The sequence below is a fragment of the Carassius auratus genome, unplaced genomic scaffold, assembly GCF_003368295.1.
Source record: "Carassius auratus strain Wakin unplaced genomic scaffold, ASM336829v1 scaf_tig00214358, whole genome shotgun sequence".
Classification (NCBI taxonomy): Eukaryota; Metazoa; Chordata; class Actinopteri; order Cypriniformes; family Cyprinidae; genus Carassius; species Carassius auratus.
In genome coordinates, this window is record NW_020527631.1 from 109221 (window position 1) to 133743 (window position 24523).

The window sequence follows — 24523 nt, forward strand, 5'->3', positions numbered from 1 at the left end:
ATCACTAATAAAACACTATAGGCCTATAAATAAAGTTGACATTATGACTTTATCCTAACATAACACAAATAATGCATGTAATCATTATTGGCTGCACAAAACTGTAACTAATGCCACATACACTTGCAGAAGAATTTAATTATTGTACAGAAAATAAAGTTTTGCAAGCGAAATGATTTTGCAACACAGTTTCCATGGCCATAGCGACTAATTTATTTGCAAAGCTGCTTTTCAGTGACGTGTGAGCTCGCGATACCGTTTTTTCACCGCGTGATCTCCAGTAGGTGGCGCCGTTTCCTTTCAGTGACGTGATTCCTGACAGATGATGCCTGCTGTTAAAGGCTTCTTTTTTTTGGCTGATTCTTTCTTTTCTAGTTCTCGACACTGAAAGCCCATGTTTCCTATTTACCTACTGACTTTAGACGAGATCCTTGTTTAAATGCAAGTATAGTTCACGACGTGTCTTATAGACTAAATGTTTAATTACTACTCATATGATAAAAGCAAATGCGCCAGAACTAACCGGGACTACACAGATTAGTCAAATGATGACATCACTCCATAGGATCACTGGGTGACGCGGTGCGCACCTGAAAAGTAAAAACAATAATATCTCTCATCGGTCATCGGTCAGACTTCTTCATCGCTGTCTAATGGACTGAAACTAAATAGCACGGGAACAATAGTGTATTTTATGGATATGTGAAAAGTTATTAACCATTTAATAATTAAACAAGCCGCCTGGGTTCTTTAAGGAGTTCGTGAATAGCCTATGTGTAAAGTAAAAAATATAAGTGATTTGCTTACAAACTATCACTTTATACTATTATTCACAAATATGTTGAATGTTTATATGTATATTGGTCAGATATTTGTTTTGTTTGTGTGTTGTCTTTTTTCGCTTACAAACACCTTGTAATTTAGCACATTCATGCAAAGTCGAAGGCGTTTAAAAGGAAAACATCTAAATAGTTAAATAAAAAGTTACATTTAGGTGATGATACCTTTCAAAATGTGAAAGAAGCTTTTGTATATATATATATATATATATATATATATATATATGTATACACTATTGTCTATGTTGGAGTTCCAGGAAAACATTCCCTCCCTTTAATCCATTTATATGGTAAATTGTTTTCATTGTGTATACTGTTTTCACAATCACATTGTGTTCATGTGATTAAACATTAAATGTAAATGTTGAAGACGGTTACTATTGATAAAAAAATCTGGTTTTCAAGAAAGAAAGAAAAATACTGTAGAAATTTGCACAAATAGTGCACACAGCAAACCTTTCCTTTCCTTTCCATCCTTTCTTTCTTACTCATACTCAAACACTCATACTCGTTACTCATGAGCATCATGAATTATCTCTCTGTTCTGCTTTCTTTCTGGCTCCTCCTTGAAATCTTTTCCTGTGCAGTTAAATATGTCCTGACAGCATCTCAGCATCACATTCAGTCAGCATTATCTCGTGCTCCAGTGATGAAGGTTGTGCTTTTTCTCCTCTCATTCACATTGTGTCTGAAGTCTTCCTGTGTCCTGGCGAAGACTTTGGAGTTCTTCATCGCAGCAGTGGAAACTAAGTGGGAATATGTGTTTACAGACACAGCAGATCCTACTGCAAACCAGAGGTGGGCATTTTTATTATTATGCACATGCTTTCAAATTATTGCTACGAACAAAGATTTATTATACAACTTTATGTCATTTATTATACATAGTCTATGAAATGTTGTAATAGTGTTCTCAAAACACCACAGTGTTCGAACAATGGTGTTTTATCACCAGGAGATCCTGCAGTTAGATACGGTCAGTGTCATTCATAGCTTGATTGATTGTTTTAGTGATCAGAAGCCTGACTATTATTTATATTTCATATATTCTCGTAGTGATTTTCAGTCCATGAATTACAGGCGGTCAGAACAAACACGCTTTGATTTGGTGCTTTCAGAACTGAATGTGATAACAGTTCAAGCTCATTAGTGTGAAACCGCAGCAGATCATTTGCTGAATATGCATATCTGTTGCAACCATGTATACTATTTCATAAGACAAAACATTCTGTAAGTACTACAAGTACTATTTAAAAAAAAATGCAATGCCTGGTTTAATTATTAGAGGAAAAGTTCAGCTAAAAATGAAAATTTGCTGAAAATGTAGCCTACTCACCCTCAGTTTGTTTCTTTACGGGGACAGACTTGGGGAAATGTAGGGAAATGTAGCATTCATGTAGCCGTGAGAGTCCAAACAGCTGATAAAAACATCACAGTAAACCACCAGTAATCCACATAACTCCAGTTAACATCTTGTTAAGTGAAAAGCTGTGTGTTTGTAAGAAACAAATCTATCATTACTCACCCGCAAGTCTTCCTAGGTGTATTTGACTTCATTCTTTAAGACGAATCCAGTTGGAGTTATATTAAAAATGGTCTTTGCTCTTTCAAGGTGTTTCATGGCACTCAGCAGGTGTTGCATGCATCAGTCCAAAAGAAGTTAAAGGGGGGGTGAAATGCTCGTTTTCACTCAATATCCTGTTAATCTTGAGTACCTATAGAGTAGTACTGCATCCTTCATAACTCCAAAAAGTCTTTATTTTTATTATATTTAAAAGAGAAAGATAGTCTGTACCGATTTTTCCCGGAAAAACACGAGCGCCTAGAGGCGTGACGTGTGGGCGGAGCTAAAGAATCACGAGCGCCAGTAGGCTTTTGAGTTGAGAGCATGTGGAAGCTGTGACACAGATCCAGAGGCTGAAATTTAACAAGAGCAGCATCAGCAAAGGCGGTATGCTATGTGGTATATACTGAAACTGTATATATTTGCTTAGCGGTTTTGGAAAATGACTAAGTTCCACTTTATGTCGTATTTTTTTTTTTTTTTTAAGCTGTACATGTGGAAAGTGCAGTTTGATGACAACATCGCATGTTGTTTACTTGATGTGCTTACGGGCTGATAGCTAAGTTAACAACACAGAGATATTTGAAGCAGTTTTACTCACCGCATGCGCCCTTGTCAAAAAATCCTAAAGGATTCCAGTAAGAAAACTGTACAGGATTCTAATTGGATTTTCTATCATATTTTGGAACCGTTCCTACAGGATTCTGACAGGATTAGTCTTGTAGGACAAGACATAAATATCCTGTAGGATCATTCCTATAGGATTTTAATGGGATCCAGTTGGGTGAAAATGGTTCGTTTGGGATGCAGCTCAGATAAGTATCATTATTTCTTCCTTTTACGTGTCTTTCAATAAACTTTTAACAAGTAAAACAACGTTAATCACTCAATTTCTCAGCTTCCTTGCCTGACCGTTACCGTTCAAATTATGCACGCTACAGTGTCACGCGCATTCAGATTTCTTAAAGGGGAAGCTTCACGCAAAAACCATTATAGATGTTTGTGTTTCTATGAATTCTTAGTCAAATGTAATACATTTGAACTTATTCAGATATTATATCATTTAAAATATTTGCCTTACTGTATTATGATTTTTTTTTACATATATATTTGTGTATATGTAGGCTGCATTTTTATGGGTTACAAGTACACACACACACACACACACACAGTGCTAATCTAAAAAAGTAAAGTTACTCTTAAAAAGTAATTAACAGAATCAAATAAGATCCTACAGGACAAAGTGAATTTCCATTAAAAAATCACAATGTCCAATACAAATCAATAGAAGATCACATGAAAAAATTAAATCCCATTCAATTAAACACAATGTCCAATAAGATTCTAAACATCAAATAAAATCCTACAGGACAAACTGAAATTCCATTAAAATCAATCAGAATGTCCAATAGGATTCTAAGAGTCCAGTAAGATCCAATAGGACAAAGTGAAATTCCATTAAAATCAATCAGAATGTCCAATAGCATTCTAAGAGTCCAGTAAGATCCAATAGGACAAAGTGAAATTCCATTAATATCAATCAGAATGTCCAATAGGATTCTAAGAATCAAGTAGGATCCAATAGGACAAAGTGAAATTCCAATAGGATTTTTTGACAAGGGCGGTTCCAACACACGATCGTGACCCTTTTCCGTTGGGACTGCATTATCCTTAAGAAATAAACGATGTGCAATCCGAAATGCAGGGAACAAACAAAAACACTTGCACAACTCCGTTGATGCTCTGTAAAAATAAACTCCATCCACTGGTCCCTTAATGCTGTTTCTCTTTTGGTAATCTGTGCAGGGTTGTCTTGCCCTGGCAACCAAAAACACACTTCTTTTGTGACTTTTCGCGACGCTCTCGCTCTGATCAGGCTGTGCTCAGCCTCTCTCAGTGCTCTGCTATACTGGAGCGCACACTCTTCCGGCAGAAGAGCGCGCCCTCAGGACCCATATAAGGAAATTCCGCTCCATCTAACGTCACACAGAGCCATACTCGAAAAAAACTTTCTGAAACTTGTGACAAACCGGAAGAGGTTTTTTGGAACAAAAATACTCCTTTAAACGTACAACTTAATTTTTGAAACTTTGTCCATGTTTAGCATGGGAATCCAACTCTTTAACAGTGTAAAAAACTCAGTATGCATGAAATAGCATTTCACCCCCCCTTTAAATAAAATGTGCCCATCCTTAAAAAAAAGTGTCTCACACAGCCAGTTGTACACAGAAGCGGCTCTGGGCTGATGACATATGGGGTCAGCGTTGCACATGCGCCAGTAAGACTCTTGAAAACCAACGTTTATTAACATGAGCAAAGGAAGCAAAGTTTCCTTACTTTAGGAAAGCCAGTCTCCTCTTGTCTTATATCGAAATCCTCCGACATTCCTCTTTACAAATCCTTGTTTTCTAGTGACTGTTATTTTGTTTTGATCTGTCCACTGTGCTTCCACGTGCATCACTTCTGAGCGGTGCATGCACATAGCCGTCCTCCAAACGTCATCCGCACAGAACTGCTTCTGTTTACAACTGTGAGCGCAAGCTAGATTAAAGTGATTATTATGTTTTAAATATAGATATTAAACACACACACACACACACACACACATCGATTTGCTACAGAAGGCCTTTGTTCACCTTTTTTAAATTTCTTTTGGGCTGATGCATGCAGCACCCGGTGAGTGGCATTAAACAGCTTAAAAGATCAAAGACTTGTGGATTACTTGTGGATCACTGTGATGTTTTTATCAGCTGTTTGGACTCTAATTCTGATGGCACCCATGCATTCACTACAGAGGATCCATTGAGCAAGTGATTTAATGCTACATTTCTCCAAATCTATTCCCATGAAGAAACAAATGTATCTACATCTTGGATGACCTGAGGATGAGTAGTTTTTTAGCAGCCATTCATTTTTGAGTGAACTATTCCTTTAAACATTTAGCAATGAATTGCTAACTATAATGAATTAAGAAAGTTGCACTGTATTATTTTGCATTGGTTTGTATTGTAAAAATGTTTAGTAACTGCATAATAATTCCTTACAGGAAATTTGCATCTGGTGTCCAGAAATATATCAAGGCTGTATATACAGAATACACTGATTCCACTTTTACAACACCAAAGTCCAAACCTCCATGGGCTGGTCAGTATAAACGTATACATTTCTGTTTCTTAGAAGAAAAAAAAAAAAAACTAAATGAACAGAATGTTTAATGATCTGTTTCAGGTATTCAAGGCCCGACTATCAGAACAGTGGTGAACGACAGGGTTGTGGTGCACTTCAAAAACTTTGCATCACAATTTTTCAGTATTTCTCCCATCGGCATTCCATACTGGAAACAATCGGAAGGTAAATCTGCCAGAATGGAATTTGCATTCATCTCTTTGAAATTCTATTTACTCTTAAAAATAAACTTTATTGCATTCGTGGTTCCATGAAGAACCTTTAACATCCATGTGATCTCTCCATTCCACAGAAGGTTCTTTATAGTGAAATAAGATTCTTTATATTATTAAAATGTTTTTTTTTTTTTTTTTTACAATTGCTAATTTAAATGTTTTATTGCTGCAATAAAAACCCCGATTGGAATGTAGATAATTTAATTCTAGATTGTCTGACTTTTACCGCATTAAACAAGTTGTTTATAAAATGAACATCATTATATGAATTGTTTTGAATTCTGATTTGAAACACTGGAGATACTGATAAATTCCAGACTGTGTAAAATACATGTGATTTCCCGTATAAACTCAACATATAGTAAGTTCGGGCTTGCCCAGCAAAACAAAAGCAATAACCTGTGACATGCAGCAATATTCTGCTGGGTTTGAAGATTGTGTAAAGATAAACCTCAACATCCTTCTGTTTTTTTTGTTTACTGCAGGCGCAGGGTACGAGGACTCTAGTTCTCCTCAGGAGCGAGCGGATGATGCAGTGCCTCCTGGTGGTTACTACAAGTACGTGTGGGACATTTCCCCCAGTTCCGGGCCAACCACATCAGATCCAGACTGTCTCACCTACATCTACTCATCACAGGTGGACATCGTCCGAGATTTCAACAGCGGGCTCGTCGGGGCTCTCCTGATCTGTAAGACAGGTGTGACTCTGTTGCTTCTCGTTGGGATTTGTCAAATATATTAAGTCAAATATCACTGACACTTTGTACTAAATGAGAATGCGGGTAAATATGTCCTTTAAAATGTTCCTCTCTCAGAGGCTCTGACCGAGGAGAGACAGCGGAAGGCTCCGGAGTTCATTCTGCTTCTTGCTGTCTTTGATGAGAGTAAAAGTTGGTACCAGCAAGTGGGCCGAGCAGATAAACTGAAGAAAACATCCAGTCCAACCCAGTACCACACCATCAATGGATATATCAACTCAACATTACCAGGTGCAATCAGCCTCACCACACCTGAGCAGCGCCTGAGAAATGCATGAGATTTTTCTCTTTACAGTTATAATACATTTAATGCAAAAAGTATATTAAAGTAAAAAATAAATTAATTTTTTTCTATGAAAAATATAAATATATATTACCAAAAGTTTGGCTTATAATTAAGATTTTAGGAAGTCTCTTCTGCTCACTAAGGCTACGTCTATTGAATAAAAAATACAGTAAAAAACAGTAATATTATGAAATATTATTCTAATTTAAAATATATATTTTTATTTGAATATGTTTGAAAATTTAAGTTTTTTTTTTGTTGATAAATTGCAGCCTTGGTGAGACTTCTGTTAAAAAAAAAAACATTTAAAACTATTTCAAACTCTTTTTTTTTGCACTTGGGTAGACATGTTCAATATAGGTCTATAAGATTTAACCCTGTACTATGTTGTATTGTACATGCTGTAATTCTCAAACCTTCATATTCTGTAATTATTATTTCATTAGGACTCACGGTGTGCCAGAAGAGCCCAGTGGTGTCCTGGCATCTTATTGGTCTTGGGTCAACCCCAGAGATCCACAGCATCCAGTTTGAAGGACACACCCTAAAGGTGTTCGACCATAAGCGGGTAACTGTAGACATGACGCCCATGACCTTCACTACAGCCCTGATGAAGCCGTCCGCTCCTGGAAAGTTTCTGATCTCTTGCAAGATCCACTCTCATCAGACAGGCAAGACTCTGCTCATACAATGTTAAAGGTTTCATATTTGTACTATCATAATAATAACCCTCCATCAGTACTTTGTAAGTAAGATTTATGAATACTTTTAATCAGTAAGGATGCATTAAATTGATCAGAAGTGTCAGTTAAGATATTTATAATGTTATAAAAAGAGTTCTGTTTTAAATAAATGCTCTTCTATTCATCAAAGAATCACAAATCAAAAGCAGCACAACTTTTTTCAACATTGATAATAATATGCAAACCATTATATTAGAATGACTTCTGCATGACTTGATTAATGCTAAAAATTGTGGCTTTATGTTGCATCTTTTTATGCATGTTATATCTTTTTTAAATTGGATGTTTTAAGTAAAAGTGAAGCAAAATTTGCAATGACACAGTTTGATTAGCTTGCGATCGTGCAGGCTTTTTCTTGCACAATAAATTGTTTGTTTAATAAGGGGAAAGATTTAGGCCAAGATGACCTGAGAAATATGTACTTTGCACTTTGATGGTCTCGATGAATTTGCAAGGAGTTTGCTTTAGAACTGTGTGTAAATCATTGATGTTTCTCTAATGTTCGATTTATCTCTCTTCCCCAGCTGGGATGAATGCGTTCTTCACTGTGGATAACTGCCCTGATCCTGTGCTGGCCCCGATCCCAGACAAACGAAATGTCATACATACTGGGAACGAGGAGGAGGAGGAGGAAGACAACATGTTTTCCATTGTGTTCAAGCAAGGAGGCCCTGTGTCAGTGCTTCGATCGAGTGCCAAGGGAAGACCTAAAGTGTGGGTTCACTACATCGCTGCAGAGGAGAAGGACTGGGACTATTCGTCTCAAAGCACCGACCGGTACGTCCTGATGTCCTGAGAAGAATGGTGTGAAACCGACTGAAACTAACGTTGATTTTCACGCTTCAGGCCTTCATCATCATCAGCAGTAGCAGAATCTGAGTGGTTCAGAAAAGGTCCTCAGCACTTAGGTGGCGTTTATAAGAAAGTGGCTTTCGTTGAGTATACTGACAAGACCTTTGCTGTGAAGAAAACCACTGGCAAAATGCTGATGGGCCCAGAGCTCAGAGGGGAAGTGGGAGACAAATTTCAGGTAGGGAATAGAGATTTAAACAGAAAAACAAAACAAAAAAAACATTTATTTATCCTTATGTTTACCTGTATAAATGTATTTCTTAATGTATTAATGTAATGCTATATTCCTAAGTCATCTGATAGCTTTCTAAGAGAATTGTCTGTTGTTATTCACGAATTATCTTCCAATCAGATGAGTTCTTTAACAAGATAATTCTGGACAAGATAATTCACACTTCCTTTAGATTTTTATTTACGCAATGAAATGAGAGCAGTGACATCTCAGTGAGATTATCAAAAAAAAAAAAAAAATGTAGTTCGCACTAAAGGTGCATGGATGAATTGTTCACAATAAGATCAATCAGACACATTTAAAAAATATATACTATTTTTCACTTTAAAGTGTTAAACTGAGACGATTAAATTTGCTGTGAATTTTTTTTTTCTCAAATTCACTCTTTTGTATATCTTCATCAGATTTTTTTTAAAAACATGGCCAGTCGACCATTCAACATATATCCAAATGGCCTGACCAGCGTTCTGCCTTTGAAGAACACAAACAAGGGTACGAAGCATTGCTTTTCATGTTTTTTTTTCTTTCACATTCACGTGTAAGGGAAAAGTTTATTTTATATATTTATTTTATATTATACACACACACACAGTAGAAGCACAGCTACAGTATGCAGGAAATCTTTGAATAAAAGCATGTGCTAAATGTATAATTGTCAAACTATTTGCCTGAGACAACAGTCAATTATGCAGTTTAGTGTCATTATACACAATATAAGTGACAATACAATAAGTTCCCACAAGTTAACATTAGTTAGCGTAACAAAGACACAACACGATGAATGTAGCACTTATTAGAAATGTTATCATATTTGTTAGTATACTGTTTAGACATTTTACTTCCATTTGAGTTATTTTAGTACTTCAAGGTAAATGAAACAAAAATGGGAATGTTGTCTTCACAAATAGCTCAAATAAAAGAAGTTTGTTGTTATTTTACTAACAAAAATGTTTTTTTTTAATGATTTTAGTTTTAGTTAATGCTATTAATGCTAATGTCAGATGTCAAGTTATTCTAGTAAACTGGATGAAAAAGCACTTTTAATGGGTTGAACTTACTTTTCTTTCTTTCTGGGTTGAAGACAAACAGGTGGACCTCCGTTCTTTGGCCGTTCCCCCAGGTGAGATAATGACGTACCTCTGGAAACTGACAGCAGACGATGGACCCATGGAAGCCGACCCACGATGCCTTACGCGCTTATACCAGAGTACGGTGGATCCCGTTCGGGACGTGGCGTCTGGGCTGGTCGGACCCCTAATCATCTGCAAATCCCAATCTCTGGACAAAAGAGGCAAAGTGGTGAGAAGAGACTGACGTAGATCTGTTTATCTCAACTTAGACTGACTGGGAAAAAAAAATGCATGTAGCAAAAATGACGTTACGTTGCTTCTCGCACCTTTCGTGGCACATTCAAAGTGAAATGTCTAGTAAATAGTGCTAAAAGTTTCATCCAAAACAGATGAACATGATGTTTTATTACACTGGTTGTTGTACATATCATAACAGTTCTAGTTTTAAAATAACATACCACCTACTCTAAACCTCTCCAGTTACATAATCGACAGTGTTAATAAAAGCAAAAGTGAGATTAAAACACATTTGCTAAATAGTGTCACTTTAGCTTGCTTCTTTATTTCTTTGAGCTCTTTTTTCTTGATTTAACGGGAGTTGTACTTGAGCGCTTCTCATCACAAATGCAGTGCTGTACCGGCTGCGCTAACAAGCCAGTTTACTACAGTAGACAGTAGAGCTCTTTATGTGATGCACACATGAAATTGTAGTAGTTTATGGTGAATTGTTTGAGATCATAACATACTATTGTACAAGGAACCATGTGAAAATAAGCCTTTGTTAGCACTTAATCTGCCATATAATCATAATTTGCATGAAAAAGAATAAAACTTGTTTGTGTTTTCCTGCCACTAAAGTTCATTTCCGCTTGAAACTGCAGTTTCTTTTATTTTATTTTTTATTTTTTTTATTTTTTTATTTTCCATTGAGCCTATGTTTGTTTATCTGATGGATGTATGGATGGATGAATGGATGAATTCATTATTTTTAATAATAATATGTTTTCACAGTTAACTTCAGATAATGAGAAGAAGCTCCTGTTCACTGTGTTTGATGAAAACAGAAGCTGGTACTTTGAGGAGAACGTGAAAAAAAACAGTGAAGATCCAACTAAGATTGACCGCAACGATCCAGATTTCTACAATTCAAATGTCATGCACAGTGGGTGTGAACTTTTAACCTCTAGATATAAATTAATGGATAATCTGGGGTTGCTTTGGGTGTTTGTATTATTATATGAAAACTGGAGTTAAATCCCTTTTTTTTTGTCCGTCTGTTTCAGCTGTTAACGGGTTCATGTTCAACCACCTACAATTCAGGATGTGTGTTGGTGATGTCATACTCTGGCACGTGGCGAATATTGGCATACAAAACAACTTCCTGTCAGTCTACTTCACGGGAAATATGTTTGAGAGGGATAAAACATATGGCACTGTCCTCACGCTCTTCCCGATGACTGGAGACACAGTGACCACTGAAGTGGAGATGCTAGGTAAATGTTAAATGTAAAACCATTAAGTGCCCCTATTATGCCATCCTTTTTACAGTTCCTAATATTGTTTTGGGAGTCTCCAACAATAGGTTTACATGCATGCAAGGTCAAGAAACACTTTCATTTTCTCAAATTATGCATTTAATATCACCTCATTTTCCAGCGATTCTCAGATGATTCATTTTATAGCAATTCAAAGATCCAGTCTCTCTAAACCCCTCCTTTCTGTGAGCCTGCTCTGCTCTGATTGGTCAAATGGCCCAGTCTGTTATGATTGATTAGGCTGTTCAGAGTCGACTCTTAATTTTGGGAGATGATAACTTTATTTATTGTGCACTTTCAGCTTTACAACTTTGCAGATCATTTACATTCACATACAGCTACATTACACACTGCATGAAAGGCAATAATGGGGCAACTTAAAAACATGAAATAAGCATGACCTGAAATAAAACAAAATATAATAGAATTATTTAAGTTATTTTCTATAAATATTATTATATTATTTGTTATAGTACTTATTTAGTTTGAGCTGAACTACTAAAATAACTAAAACTCAAATAAAAATGAAGAAAAAATACCTAAATATACACTGCCGGGTCAAAAGTTAATATAATACTTAAAACATTTTTTATAAAATTTCACAATATGAATGTTTAACTGTATTTATGATCAAATAAACACAGCTGTAGTGAGAATAAAAGACTTTAAAAAGATCTTCAAAAACTTTATAAAATATGAATTGTTCCAAACGTTGGACCAGTAGTGTATTTAAAATAATAATAATAAAACTTAAAATAAATAAAATTATAAAATACCAATTATAATGTTATTTAAAAAACAGCTTATAGCTGAACTGAATTTGTTTCATAATTGATTCACAAAGTGAACTATACTGAACTGAAATTGACACTACTATCTTCTCTAGAGCTGCTTCACAGCAAAAAAATAAAAGTTTTCATACAGTAATTGATGAATTCTGCAACTTTATTTTCCTGTTTATTAATGTGGAGACGCATTGAAACTATACAGTATATCTACAGTATATTGTATATTTTGAAACAGAATTTTGTTTGGGGTGGAGCAAGTTATTAGTGAAATATTATGAAGACAAATACAAGAATCATTCGGTACTATATCGGGAACGTGTTTTAATATTATGTTCACATGTTTGCTGTTTGAACTTTGTAGGTGAATGGGAGGTCAGCGCATTTGATCCGTCTCTGAAACAGCGAGGCATGAGTGTTCGTTACACAGTTGTTAACTGTGAAAGAGTCCTTCCCCTGGTGGACAGCGAAGACTACGATGAAGAATTCGATTTCACTGAACAGGACTTCCCGATTCCACGAGGCACAATGGATAAGCACCGCACTATCGCCATTCGTGTGTGCCGAAACAGAACTGTGACGGACTCTGCGATTGGGCGAGTAAACACAAGCTCAGACAATGAGACACAAAACAGAAACCGTGTGTGTGAGATAAGATATATTCCCGTAAAGCAGGAAAATGATCTGGATGCCTTATCACAGGGCGGTATTCCACAGGATATTTTGGATCAACTGGATGGGGAGACAGGCGGAAATTCAGTGGAACGTCAGAAAAGGTCTCATTATGAATCTGAGTCTTTCAGATCAGTGGCAAATGAGATTGACCCTACAGTCCTATTAAATGCGACAGAAAACAAGGAATTAACAGGAGAACATCAAAAATTAAACATTAAAAGCATACAATTGAATGAAGTTGAACACAATAAAACACATCGAACAAATGACCTATTACGAAAATTCCTTTTTAAAGATAAAAACCTGTCAACTAAGCAACATCTAAATGGCTCTACGGAGGACAGGTCTGACAAATCGAGAAATCGAAGGGAGCTTTGCAGCGTCAGCAAAGACAAAGTAAATAAAGTGGATGCAAAAGTTCTGAGCAACAACGAGGTTCTGGAAGAATCTGGAAGTTCTGGTCCAAAGCAGGACAAGATGGAGGAAAGTCTGAATCTTCATAGCTATAACTACAAAGATCCAAAGAGGTTCCAACCAAATCTGGAACTGGTTTTGGAGCCAGTGTCAAATTCATCAGAAAACCAGACCCACGGCAGGAAATCACTGGCAAGTGACTATGACGATTATGGCGATGATGGGAGTGTTTTCGGTTTGGATCATCACGTTGAAGATAATGTCGGTATTAGGTCCACAGAATCAAGGTTCAGAAGCTACTACATCGCAGCAGAGGAAATCATGTGGGATTATGGGATCAATAAACCAGCTCAGCTCGTCAAACCAAGGTTAAAATAAGCTTTCTGATGTGCCACAACCACATTTTAGGCAATTTTAGTGAAATAAGCATGACCTGAAATAAAACACAATATAATACAATTATTTAAGTTATTTTCTATAAATATTATTATATTATTTGTTATAGTACTTATTTAGTTTGAGTTGAACTACTAAAATAACTAAACCTCAAATAAAAATGAATAAAAAATACCTAAAATTACACTGCCGGGTCAAAAGTTAATATAATACTTAAAACATTTTTATAAAATTTCACAATATGAATGTTTTACTGTATTTATGATCAAATAAATACAGCTGTAGTGAGAATAAAAGACTTCAAAAAGATCTTCAAAAACTTTATAAAATATGAATTGTTCCAAACGTTGGACCAGTAGTGTATTTAAAATAATAATAATAAAACTTAAAATAAGTAAAAATCTAAAAACCAATTATAATGTTATTTAAAAAACAGCTCATAGTTTAACTGAATTTGTTTCATAATTGATGCACACAGTGAACTATACTGAACTGAAATTGACACTACTATCTTCTCTAGAGCTGCTTCACAGCAAAAAAATATAATTTTTCATAATTGATGAATTCTGCAACTTTATTTTCCTGTTTATTACTGTGAAGCTGCATTTAAACTATACAGTATATATATATATATATATATATATATATATATATATATATATATATATATATATATATATATATATATATATATATATATATATATATTGTATATTTTAGGCAATTTTAGTGGACGATTCCAAAATAATATAAGATATTGTATAAAATCAAATTTTTGTTGTTGTCAAATTGAATCAGATCCATTTAGTTGGTTGTATATAGTTAGTTGTAGAGCAAAAATTTCTTATAATCCTCATCATAAAAATAATGTCACAACCACATTTTTGGTCATTTTAGCAAACAATTCTCAAGAATTTATATTTTGGGAGAATCACACAAACATAACATGAAATAATATATATATATATATATATATATATATATATATATATATATATATATATATAAATGTTACAAATCTAGTTTTTTGGCGCTGTGATTGAATAATATCTATTTAGAGGAGCACAAAAACAATCCTTATTTGTCATATAAATAATGTCACAATGCAATGCTGTTTTAGATATTGATTTTATTGCTTTTCAAATTAAGCCTAAAACCAGCCTTAACAGTTTGGCCAATTGAACTTGCACTAAATTTTCATGTGTCCACAGGGAGATGCGGAGGGGAATGAGAAAATATTTCCCAGCCTACAAAAAAGTAGTATTCAGAGCCTATCAGGACAGAGATTTCAAACATCCAGTCAAACGAGGAGAACTGGACGAGCACCTCGGCATTATGGGTCCTGTGTTGAAGGCCGAAAGTAATGATGTTCTTACTGTAAGTTTCTTCATTTATAGGTTCTCTTAATTTCATTTTCACATTTACATCATCACATTTACTGTTATTCGGGCACATTTTTATCTGCAAAACCCAGTCATTTCAACAGAATTTCAATTGAGGGTGAAAGATTACACTGATTTTACAAAAGGTTCAAATTGGTCATGTGAAATTTCTGTGCTGACCATCACAACGCTGCTTGGTATGAAAGTGAACTTGTATGAAAAGCTGTACTTCATATATTGGTACATTATTGACAACAGAAAATTGCCCATTAAACTTTGAGGAAATTTCACTAGTGTGACCTCCAATCATCCCTACAACAATTGACTCCTAAAAGTGTATGTTAGTTATCGTCACTGAAAGAGCACTGCCATGCTGTTCCTTTAAAACAAGGCACGAAGTCACTTTCCAGACCCTTCACTCTCACTGCTCCTCTCTGTTCAGATGAGCAGCCAAACTCCATTTGAACCACAGAAACCATGACAACTTCCTTGAAGTAACACCTTTTCACCCAACACCTAACCACTGCACAACCTTAAACCAATGCACTGCAAAAAACTAAACACAAAACCTCTTCTCTCACTCTCTTTGCCATTCTCTGCTTCTCTAGTTTATTTCTTAAAATGGTTGCACCTTTGTCATTGCACACACTAATTTCTTGCATTTCTTTTCCCACAAGGTGGTTTTCAAGAACCTGGCATCCAGACCGTACTCTTTCCACTTGCATGGGGTGTACGATAAGATGCAGGGGAGTTTTATCCCTGGAACGGGCCCAGAAGGCGCCAAGGCCGAGGAAGTACCAGGTGATCCAGTTCCTCCAGGGGAGGAGAGGGTTTACAACTGGAGAGTCTCCAGACGACAAGGTCCCTCAGCTTCAGAGTTTGACTGCAAGGCTGGGGCTTACTACTCCAACGTCAACATGGTAATTCAGTGTGCAACATGCAAATCACAATTACATTTTCATGTTGTTTGTAACTCTATAAAGTCTCCTGTATCATATTTGATACACACATTTCTAAGGCCTCTAAACTTTCAAACTTTGATCAAAACTTTGCTGAAAAACGAGGCACTCAATCTACAATACAAATGATAAATAGTTTATACTTTTTAGTAATATAATTGTAAAAACAAAAAATGTTTTTGTTTTTTTTTATAAAGTAAACTTAAGTATAACTTTTATATTGTTAGAAATGTTTTGAAGATATACTGGATTATCCATGCATCACATTTTTTTTTTTTTTAGAAAAATCAATATGAGCGTATGAGCTCCATATTCTCACTACATATGAGACAGATGAGCCATAAAAGCCTGATCAAATATGACACAAAAAAAAAAAAAACCAAATAATGGATGAAATGATCAAATGTTTAGCTGAAATGCAATCCAAGTCGCTTTGGATAAAAGCGTCTGCCAAACACACAAATGTAAACTTCAATAATAACTTCTATATTCCTCTTGCGTCCACCAGGAGAAGGACATAAACTCTGGTCTAATCGGCCCGGTGCTGATATGTCGTCCTGGTACCCTTCGTCCACGTGTCTTACTTCAGCCTGACGTGACAGATTTCTTCCTTCTCTTCACCACCTTTGATGAAAAAAAGAGCTGGTACCTGGACTACAACATCAGGAAGTTTTGCACCCCTCCTTGCCAGGCCACAGTAGACGACCCGTGGTTTGAGATGAGCAACAAGTTTGCAGGTACATTTTCATAATTTATGATTAACTCTGCATTCGTGTTGGAGATCTCTTATGAAACAACCAGTCAGGGGTGCATTTCCCAAAAGCATAGTTGCTAACCTGTTAGCAACTTAGTTGGTTGGCAATGGGAAATTGTATTGCAACCAACAAAGTTGCTGTTAGCAACTATGCTTTTGGGAAACGCACCCCCTGATCTGTTTCTGTTCTCTGTCTCAGTATGATTTGTTTCTTTGACAATGCTAAAAACACAGAATGGACATGTGTGTTTATGCTTGTTATGGAATTTTAGTGGTTAAATCACACACACAAACACTTACAAGAAACAAGACATATAATGTAACATGCTGAATGGATTTAACACACTGCCAATGTTCCAGACAAACAGTTTTTCTAAATATAAACATTTGGAAATTCACTGACTCAGGTTGATGCGTATTTATGCCTTTGGTAGATGATTTTATACAAAGCAACTTACAGTGAACCCAAGGTATACATTTTCTTAGTTCACACATTCCGTGGGAATTGAACCTATAACCTCGGCTTATTAGGAGAAATATTAAGAAATGTAATAATAGCTGTAATTATTGTGTTGTGTTTTATTGGTACTTGTAGCTATCAATGGCTACGTGTCAGAGACGCTTCCTGGCCTGATAGTTGAACAGTACCGGACGGCCCGCTGGCACCTCTTCAATGTTGGAAGTCAAGGAGAGTTTCACTCCGTACACTTCCACGGACTGCCATTCGGAGTCAGAAAATCTCAGGAACACCGCATGGGAGTTTTCAATCTCTATCCTGGTAAACCAAATCCATCACCAGGCACCTTACATGTCGTTTAGTATGTTAGATTTACAAATCACAGTTCATTAAATGGAGCTCAGGCAGTCTGTCTGCAATCTTACAGCATATTCCTACAGTACAGTTCATAAGTTGTTTAAATATTTTTGGAAGATTTTTCTTCTGCTCACCGAGGCTCTATTTATTTGATCAAATAATACTGAAAAATATTACATTTTAAAATAACAATTTTCTATTTGAATATTGTTAAATGTAATTAATTCCTGTGATCAAAGCTGGATTTTCAGCATCATGTCCCCTCAGTAGTGTCACATGATCCTTCAGATATCATATCATAGTTTTTATTGTAATATATTTTGGAATTACTGGATTTTTGGATGAACAGAAACTTTACAAGAACAGGATTTATTTAAAACAGAAATGATCTGTAAAATTATCCACCTTTTTCCTATTGCTTTGCACAAATTCTGGGAGTTGTTTGAATTTGGGGAGAAAAACAAGAGATTCTTCATGCTTTCCAGTGCATTATTCATGGAATATATTCTAACTTAAAGCTGCAGTAGGTAACTTTTGTAAAAATATATTTTGTACATATTTATTAAACCTGTCATTATGTCTTGACAGTAGAATATGAGACAGATAATCTGTGAAAAAATCAAGCTCCTCTGGCTCCTCCCAGTGGTCCTATTGCCATTTGCAGAAATTCATCCGCTCCCGGTAAGAAACAACCAATCAGAGCTGCGGTCCGTAACTTTGTTTGTGTTCAAAATGTAGAAAAATGAACATAATAAGCGAGTACACCATGAATCCATTTTCCAAACCGTGTTTTTAGCTTGTCCTGAATCACTAGGGTACACCTATAATAAGTGTTTATATTCGGACTATTTTAGATTGCTTCGGGGATACCGCGGCGGAGTAACCCAGTACCTTTGTGATTCTTCATAGACATAAACAGAGAGAAGTAGATCCGGCTACGATGTTCTTCCGCAAGATGCAAGCAGTTCTGTTTATTAACTGCTAGAGCGTCAAAAGTTACCTACCACAGCTTTAAAACGGGACAGCAGAGCACAAATTTGCAGTATTCACTGTCTTTATTCAAACAGTTACAGTTAAATACTCAGGAAGAAAATAATCCAGCATACTGCAACAGAGCTCTTGCCAAAGATATAGTTATTACACCATGTCCCATTAAAACACCAAACATTATGTTATTCTCCTGACTTCTGAAATTAGAACACGAAGAGAAATGGATAAGGATGGATAAGGATTATTTGAGTGCAACCTTATGATCTGAATTTTTTTGTTTGAGTCTTTTTGAGTGGATCTTCCTCAAACAGGAAGTGCCTCCCATAATTTAAAAGGTGGATAGATGTCTTTCACTTTTGATCAATTTAATGCATCTTTGCTGAATAAAAGTTTGTTTTTGTTTTTAAATCTTACTTAACCCAAACTGCCTAAATGGCTGTGTACCCGTTTCTTGAGCAGCAAATCAGCATATTAGACTGATTTCTGAAGGATCATGTGACACTGAAGACTGGAGTAAGGAAGCTGAAAATACAGCTTTAACATTCAGAGGAATAAATGACATTTGAAAACACATTACAATAGAAAACAGTTCTTTGAAATCATACTTTTGGCCAGCAGTGTATATCAATAATTCTGTCTCATTTGGCAGGAGTTTTTGGGACGGTGGAGATGAGGCCAGCCATTGTAGGCACCTGGTTAATAGAGTGCACTATCGGAGAACATCAGATGGCAGGAATGAGGGCCAAGCTAATGGTCTACAGCCCACGTAAGAGTTTCAGCTCATCAGTTTCTGCCGTCATTAATAGTGAGTGGACACCTGATTGATTTTGTTTAACAGGGTGCATTCAGCCTTTAGGAATGCAGTCGGGATGGATTGACAACAAACAAATAACAGCCTCTGACCACTATGGTAAGAAACAGGGTTATTTAAGTATCATTGATTTACTATTTTGTTGAATTATATTTTATTTGTATATTCTTTTTTTAATTTTAGTTTTAGCACCATTACTCAGGCTTCAGTCAGAAATCATTATAATATGCTGATTTGCAATTGCAAAACATTTAGATTTTATTTCTAGATTCTGTTTTTACTCTTTTACCTATTGGTAATTTAGTTTTTTTTTATTATTATTATTTGATTTCATATAATTATCTATAATATTTTATAATGACCCTGGTAAGAGCAACAAAAAACATTAAAAAAAAAAAAAAACAAGATAATAGTACAATAAATGTATTCAAAAGTCATAATTCAAAAATGTGTACAGAGGATTTGTAATCTGTCCCACTATATTTGTCTTGAAAGATGTGATATTAATAGGATTTAAGATTTTTTGACTAGGGCCACAAAATAAAGTGTTTTTAATAAAATATTTCTACATTTATTGAATTGTTGAAATCTGATTTCTCTTACAGGTAACTGGAAGCCAGGTTTAGCCAGACTTGAGTTATCTGGCTCTATTAATGCCTGGATGGGCATCGGCACAAACTCCTGGCTCCAGGTAAAAGAAATCTTCTGTTTGCAGTTGTAACGTGCTGTTCTTTTTTCTTTCTTTCTTTTTTGACTGTGCTACCCAGTCATGGACTGTGATGACTCATGTTTATAGTTAAAAATAACACATTATGATTTATCTTAGGCTCATATTTCACAACGTGCCACAGACAATGGTGACTCTTTGCACCACAGTAAGCAATTATACTTTCACTGTCAGCAAGACAAAGTGGGAAATACTTTTAAAAACTATAAATAGGTTTGTGCAATATATTTGATTTAACCTTTGCTTCAGTAATGCCTGGAAGCTAGAGAGAGAGAACAAGTGCAGGATATACAACAACTTGAGCAGGGTTCATATGATAGGGGATTTCTGGCATGGCCTGGAAAAGTTAATCTTAGCACTGAAAAGTAATTGAAAATTCTGATGCGAATGTTATTTTTAGCAAAGCACAACTCGCTATTCCATTGCTATGAATTGCTGTAGTAAATAAGCACAAATTCATTGGTAAAAACAGAACCTGATAATTTTCCATATCTATTCTCTGTTGCTGTATGTGGTTTCAGGTGGATCTGTTAAGGCCCATGCTTCTTCATGGCATTCAGACTCAGGGTGCAAAGACCTCGATGGGTTTGAGCGAGTATTTCACCATCCTGTACACCATTAGTTACAGCATCGACCAGGAGAACTGGACTACCTACCAGGGAAACAGTACCAAGTCATCTTATGTCAGTTACCAATATCTGAATTTCTCCAAACATAACTGATTTAAAGGGGCCATGCTGTGTGCTTTTTGTAGCCTTTTACTTTTTCCACCGTGAAGTTCTAATATAATAGTATAATATAAGTAAATATTTATTTCTCAGTTATTTAGTTTTACCATAATGACCTCACTCTTTACTTCTGTGTCTTTAGGGTGAAATTATAATTCACTCCACAAAAAAAAATATCAAGCCTAAAGGTAAAAAATAAAATGATTATGAACGGCAAAAAATAATTAGAATGGAATGGAAATATAATGAAAACTTACAATGCACAAAATCTTAATAGACTAATAGACTTCATATTCTTCATGCAAAATAAAATCGATTTTTTTTCCCCCCATTTATTATTTAATCATTGCATTGGATTTGAGGGTGAAACGTGACCTGGAGATTGTTTTTGTGACATGTCCTTATATATGTAACATAATTTAAGATTGCCTAATGTATTTGCATATTAAATGAGAAACATCATATAGGCCTACATAAATATAGATATACAAAAATCTGTTAACAGCATCTTGTTCAATCTTCTAGAAATTTTTAAATAAAAATTACAGCCAGCCGTAAATCATCTGCCCATTAAACAGCGCAAACTTTAGAAACACACGATGTAACTAACTCCTACAAATTATTGTCCCATTGAAACGGATTTGCTTTGATTTCAAAAGAAGTGTTATCCTAATTACGAATGTGATTATTTTTGTATCTTTCGTAGTTTCAGTATTATTCACATCGGTTTTCTTGTTTAATTGTTTTCAGACCTTCAGTGGAAACATGGACGGTTCCAGAGTAAAGGAGAACTTGTTTTCTCCACCCATTGTGGGTCGCTACATCCGAATTCACCCACTGACTTTTCAGAAGCAGCCCACTCTGAGGATTGAGCTGCTGGGATGTGACCTTAATAGTGAGTAGACATGCACTGATTGATTACAGCACTTTCTAACAAATAAAACTGGAGGAAAAGACACTATTTAAATGACAAGACTCTGGAGGTCTTTGCAAAGCATATTTCTCTTGTTTGCCTTTTAATGCCATTTTCATCAGCATGTGGTGATTTAAAAACGGAAAGATGAAACCTTTCGATGTTTTTGTCAGTTCATGAGCATTTGTCATCATGCTTGTAGAATCAGAAAGATCCAGTTCAAGGCTTTCTAACGGTTCCTTGTTTACTCGCTCTTGCTTTACAACACCTTTTCTCCTTTCATGCATCAATGGCAATGTCCAAAGTTTCATTATCAGAGAAAAGTTAGAGTCAAAACGTTTCTTTGAATTGAGAGAGCCGAATAATGCATGTTTCTGCACATTCAGAAACACTTCTCCAAAACAAGGACCTAATATGTTCTTCAAATCAAAGTTATAATAGTTAAAAAACTGAAACCATAAGAAAAACCTTATTTGAAATAAATGATAAACGAAAAGTAAACGTGTTATATCTAATTAATATACATATTTTATTTAGCTTATTTTATATACTTATTTTATCTATCTTAATATTTGGCATGCAGTATTTCTCAATTTCATTTATTTCAACTTGGTGTACAAAAATAAACAAATCTGAACTACATAAACATTTTTCCTTTAAGAATTATGTGTAAAAAAATAAAACTAAATAAATAAATAGCATCTTTGCACTTGAAAGCCATTACTAGATCTTTGGCTTTGATATAGGTACATAAATGTGGATATACATGAATAAGTTGACATAGTATATTAGACCGAAGTCACAATATAAATACAAAAATGTGTATCTCAGTGGTAGTAAAATCACACTACTTCAAATGGATATGAGGATGTTTGAGTGTGTGTTTGTCAGGCTGTTCTGTGCCGTTGGGAATGGAGCGCATGATGATTCCCAGCAGCAGCATCAGCGCCTCCTCCTTCTTAAACAAGTGGTTGCTGTCCTGGAGTCCCGACCTCGCTAGACTTCACTTGAAGGGGCGAGCAAATGCATGGAGACCCAAGGTATCTGTCCACCCATCTGTCTGTCTGATCTGTTGTTCTTAGAGAGAGTGAATGGGAATTTTCTCTCTAGACCGTGTGTTTTATAAGCCCATTGTGAGAGTGTTTCCTCCATCCTGTCTGTCTGTGTGAAAAGTTTTTCCTGCAACATTATCAAATTATTTTACAGACATTTCCCTCACACAACACAATGCAATGCTAAATCCAATTTCTGGAAAAAAATTAAGCCCGAACTTAATGCCTTTTCATAAAGTGCAAGCCATTTTTTGGTAGATTTATGCACATTCATTCTGCACATGGGTGTTTGTTTCACATTCTAAATGTTCATCACTGTAAAGAGGTTATCAGACTGATCACATTATATTTTGTCTCTTTCTGTCTTCCCTCCTCTTCTCTGGTTCTGCAGACTAATAACCCTCATGAGTGGTTACAGGTGGACTTTCTCTCTATGAAGAGAGTGACTGGCGTGGTCACACAGGGAGCCCGAACCGGCCTAAAAAAAATGACAGTCACAGAATTTACCGTCTCTATTAGCAGTGACGGCCACAGATGGACCAGTGTGAAGGAGCAGGGCACAGACAGTGAAAAGGTACCGCTTTATTTGTGTGTATTGAATGTCACAGAACAGATTTTGCCTCACGAAAAAAGTCCAAGTTGCATTTCACTCCAAAATAAAAAATATTGATGCATTTTGGAACTTTTTGTTTTATAGTGTGCCATTATTTTCTTGATAATTAAGCACTTTTCCCCACAAAATGTAAATGTGTATTTTTTGTATTTCTAAAATAAGAAAATTACTGTAATGCAGAGATTGAAGCACCTATATTAGAGTATTAATTCAAGAGTAACAGTAAGATCATTTATTGTCACTGCATACAATGGCATGAAAACAATGTATAAAGAAATACAGTGAATTGAACTGAAATACTGTGCTTTGTACCGTCTTGGTCTGATTCTGGATCAGTGTGAGTAGCATATTGTAGCAGAAAAATGTTCTTGATGGGTTTCTCCTCATTAATGTGGATGCCGTTTTGTTTCTTTTTCATCCTGATGCAGATCTTTGAGGGTAACAGCGAGCATGATGAAGAGGCGCTGAACATGTTTGATCCTCCCCTGTTCACTCGCTTTATACGGATTCACCCGAAAGGCTGGGTCAACGATATTGCCCTGCGGCTGGAGTTTTTAGGCTGTGACACTCAACAAACACTTTGAGAAAAATCAAAATCTATCCATTGTGGTTGAAAGAGATCGTTTTCCACTACATTTTCTAAAAGAATTTTACAAAAACACACGGCTCTGTTCCAAACCATACGTTGGCATCATAACTGAACTGTAAGCACGTATAGTATGTGACTGATCTGAAAAGTTATTCAACTATCCAGGCCGGTCGGATGGATTTACAGCTGGGAGACTGCTTATGATGCCTAAAAACTCTGTTTAGTTAGGCAGCTCACTTTGGTTTTGAACAGAGCCCACATAAGCACTACATAGGTTTATCGCTAGAACAGGTTTTCCTCGTGTGATATGATGATTCATGTGTTTTGTGTCTGGTTGTCTGTAAGTTATAAGTGTTCTGATCAGTACGCTGCTCATTTTACTGTCTACTTTTTTGACATTATTATTCGTATTATTGGGAATAAATTACCAATATCTATTTTTCTAGTAAATGTACCCTTGCATAATAAAAAAAGATGGTTTGTTTGGTTATTAGATGTTTGTATATTCTGGTCTGGAATAACTACTGAATCCGTCATATGCTGTACTTTTATATTTTGCACTGTGAAACAGGAGTGAGATTATTTTTGTTTCTTCAGGTATTTAATGGTTAATTATGAAAATAAAAAGGCGATGAAAATTC

General features: G+C 35.6%; 1 protein-coding gene across 1 annotated transcript; it reads left to right on the plus strand.

The window, feature by feature from the left end:
* The first annotated feature begins 1433 nt into the window (after positions 1-1433).
* On the plus strand, positions 1434-24523 carry LOC113091914 (coagulation factor VIII-like). Its single transcript, XM_026257597.1, has 25 exons — positions 1434-1637; positions 5450-5547; positions 5632-5754; positions 6290-6502; positions 6620-6793; positions 7295-7519; positions 8116-8368; positions 8438-8621; positions 9080-9167; positions 9757-9974; positions 10757-10907; positions 11029-11238; positions 12430-13522; positions 14762-14927; positions 15610-15852; positions 16400-16628; positions 17241-17423; positions 19099-19215; positions 19288-19359; positions 19866-19951; positions 20509-20670; positions 21466-21610; positions 22520-22668; positions 23072-23254; positions 23722-24523. The coding sequence occupies exons 1-25, from the start codon at positions 1489-1491 to the stop codon at positions 23875-23877; spliced, it is 5070 nt and encodes a 1689-aa protein (XP_026113382.1). The 5' UTR covers positions 1434-1488; the 3' UTR covers positions 23878-24523.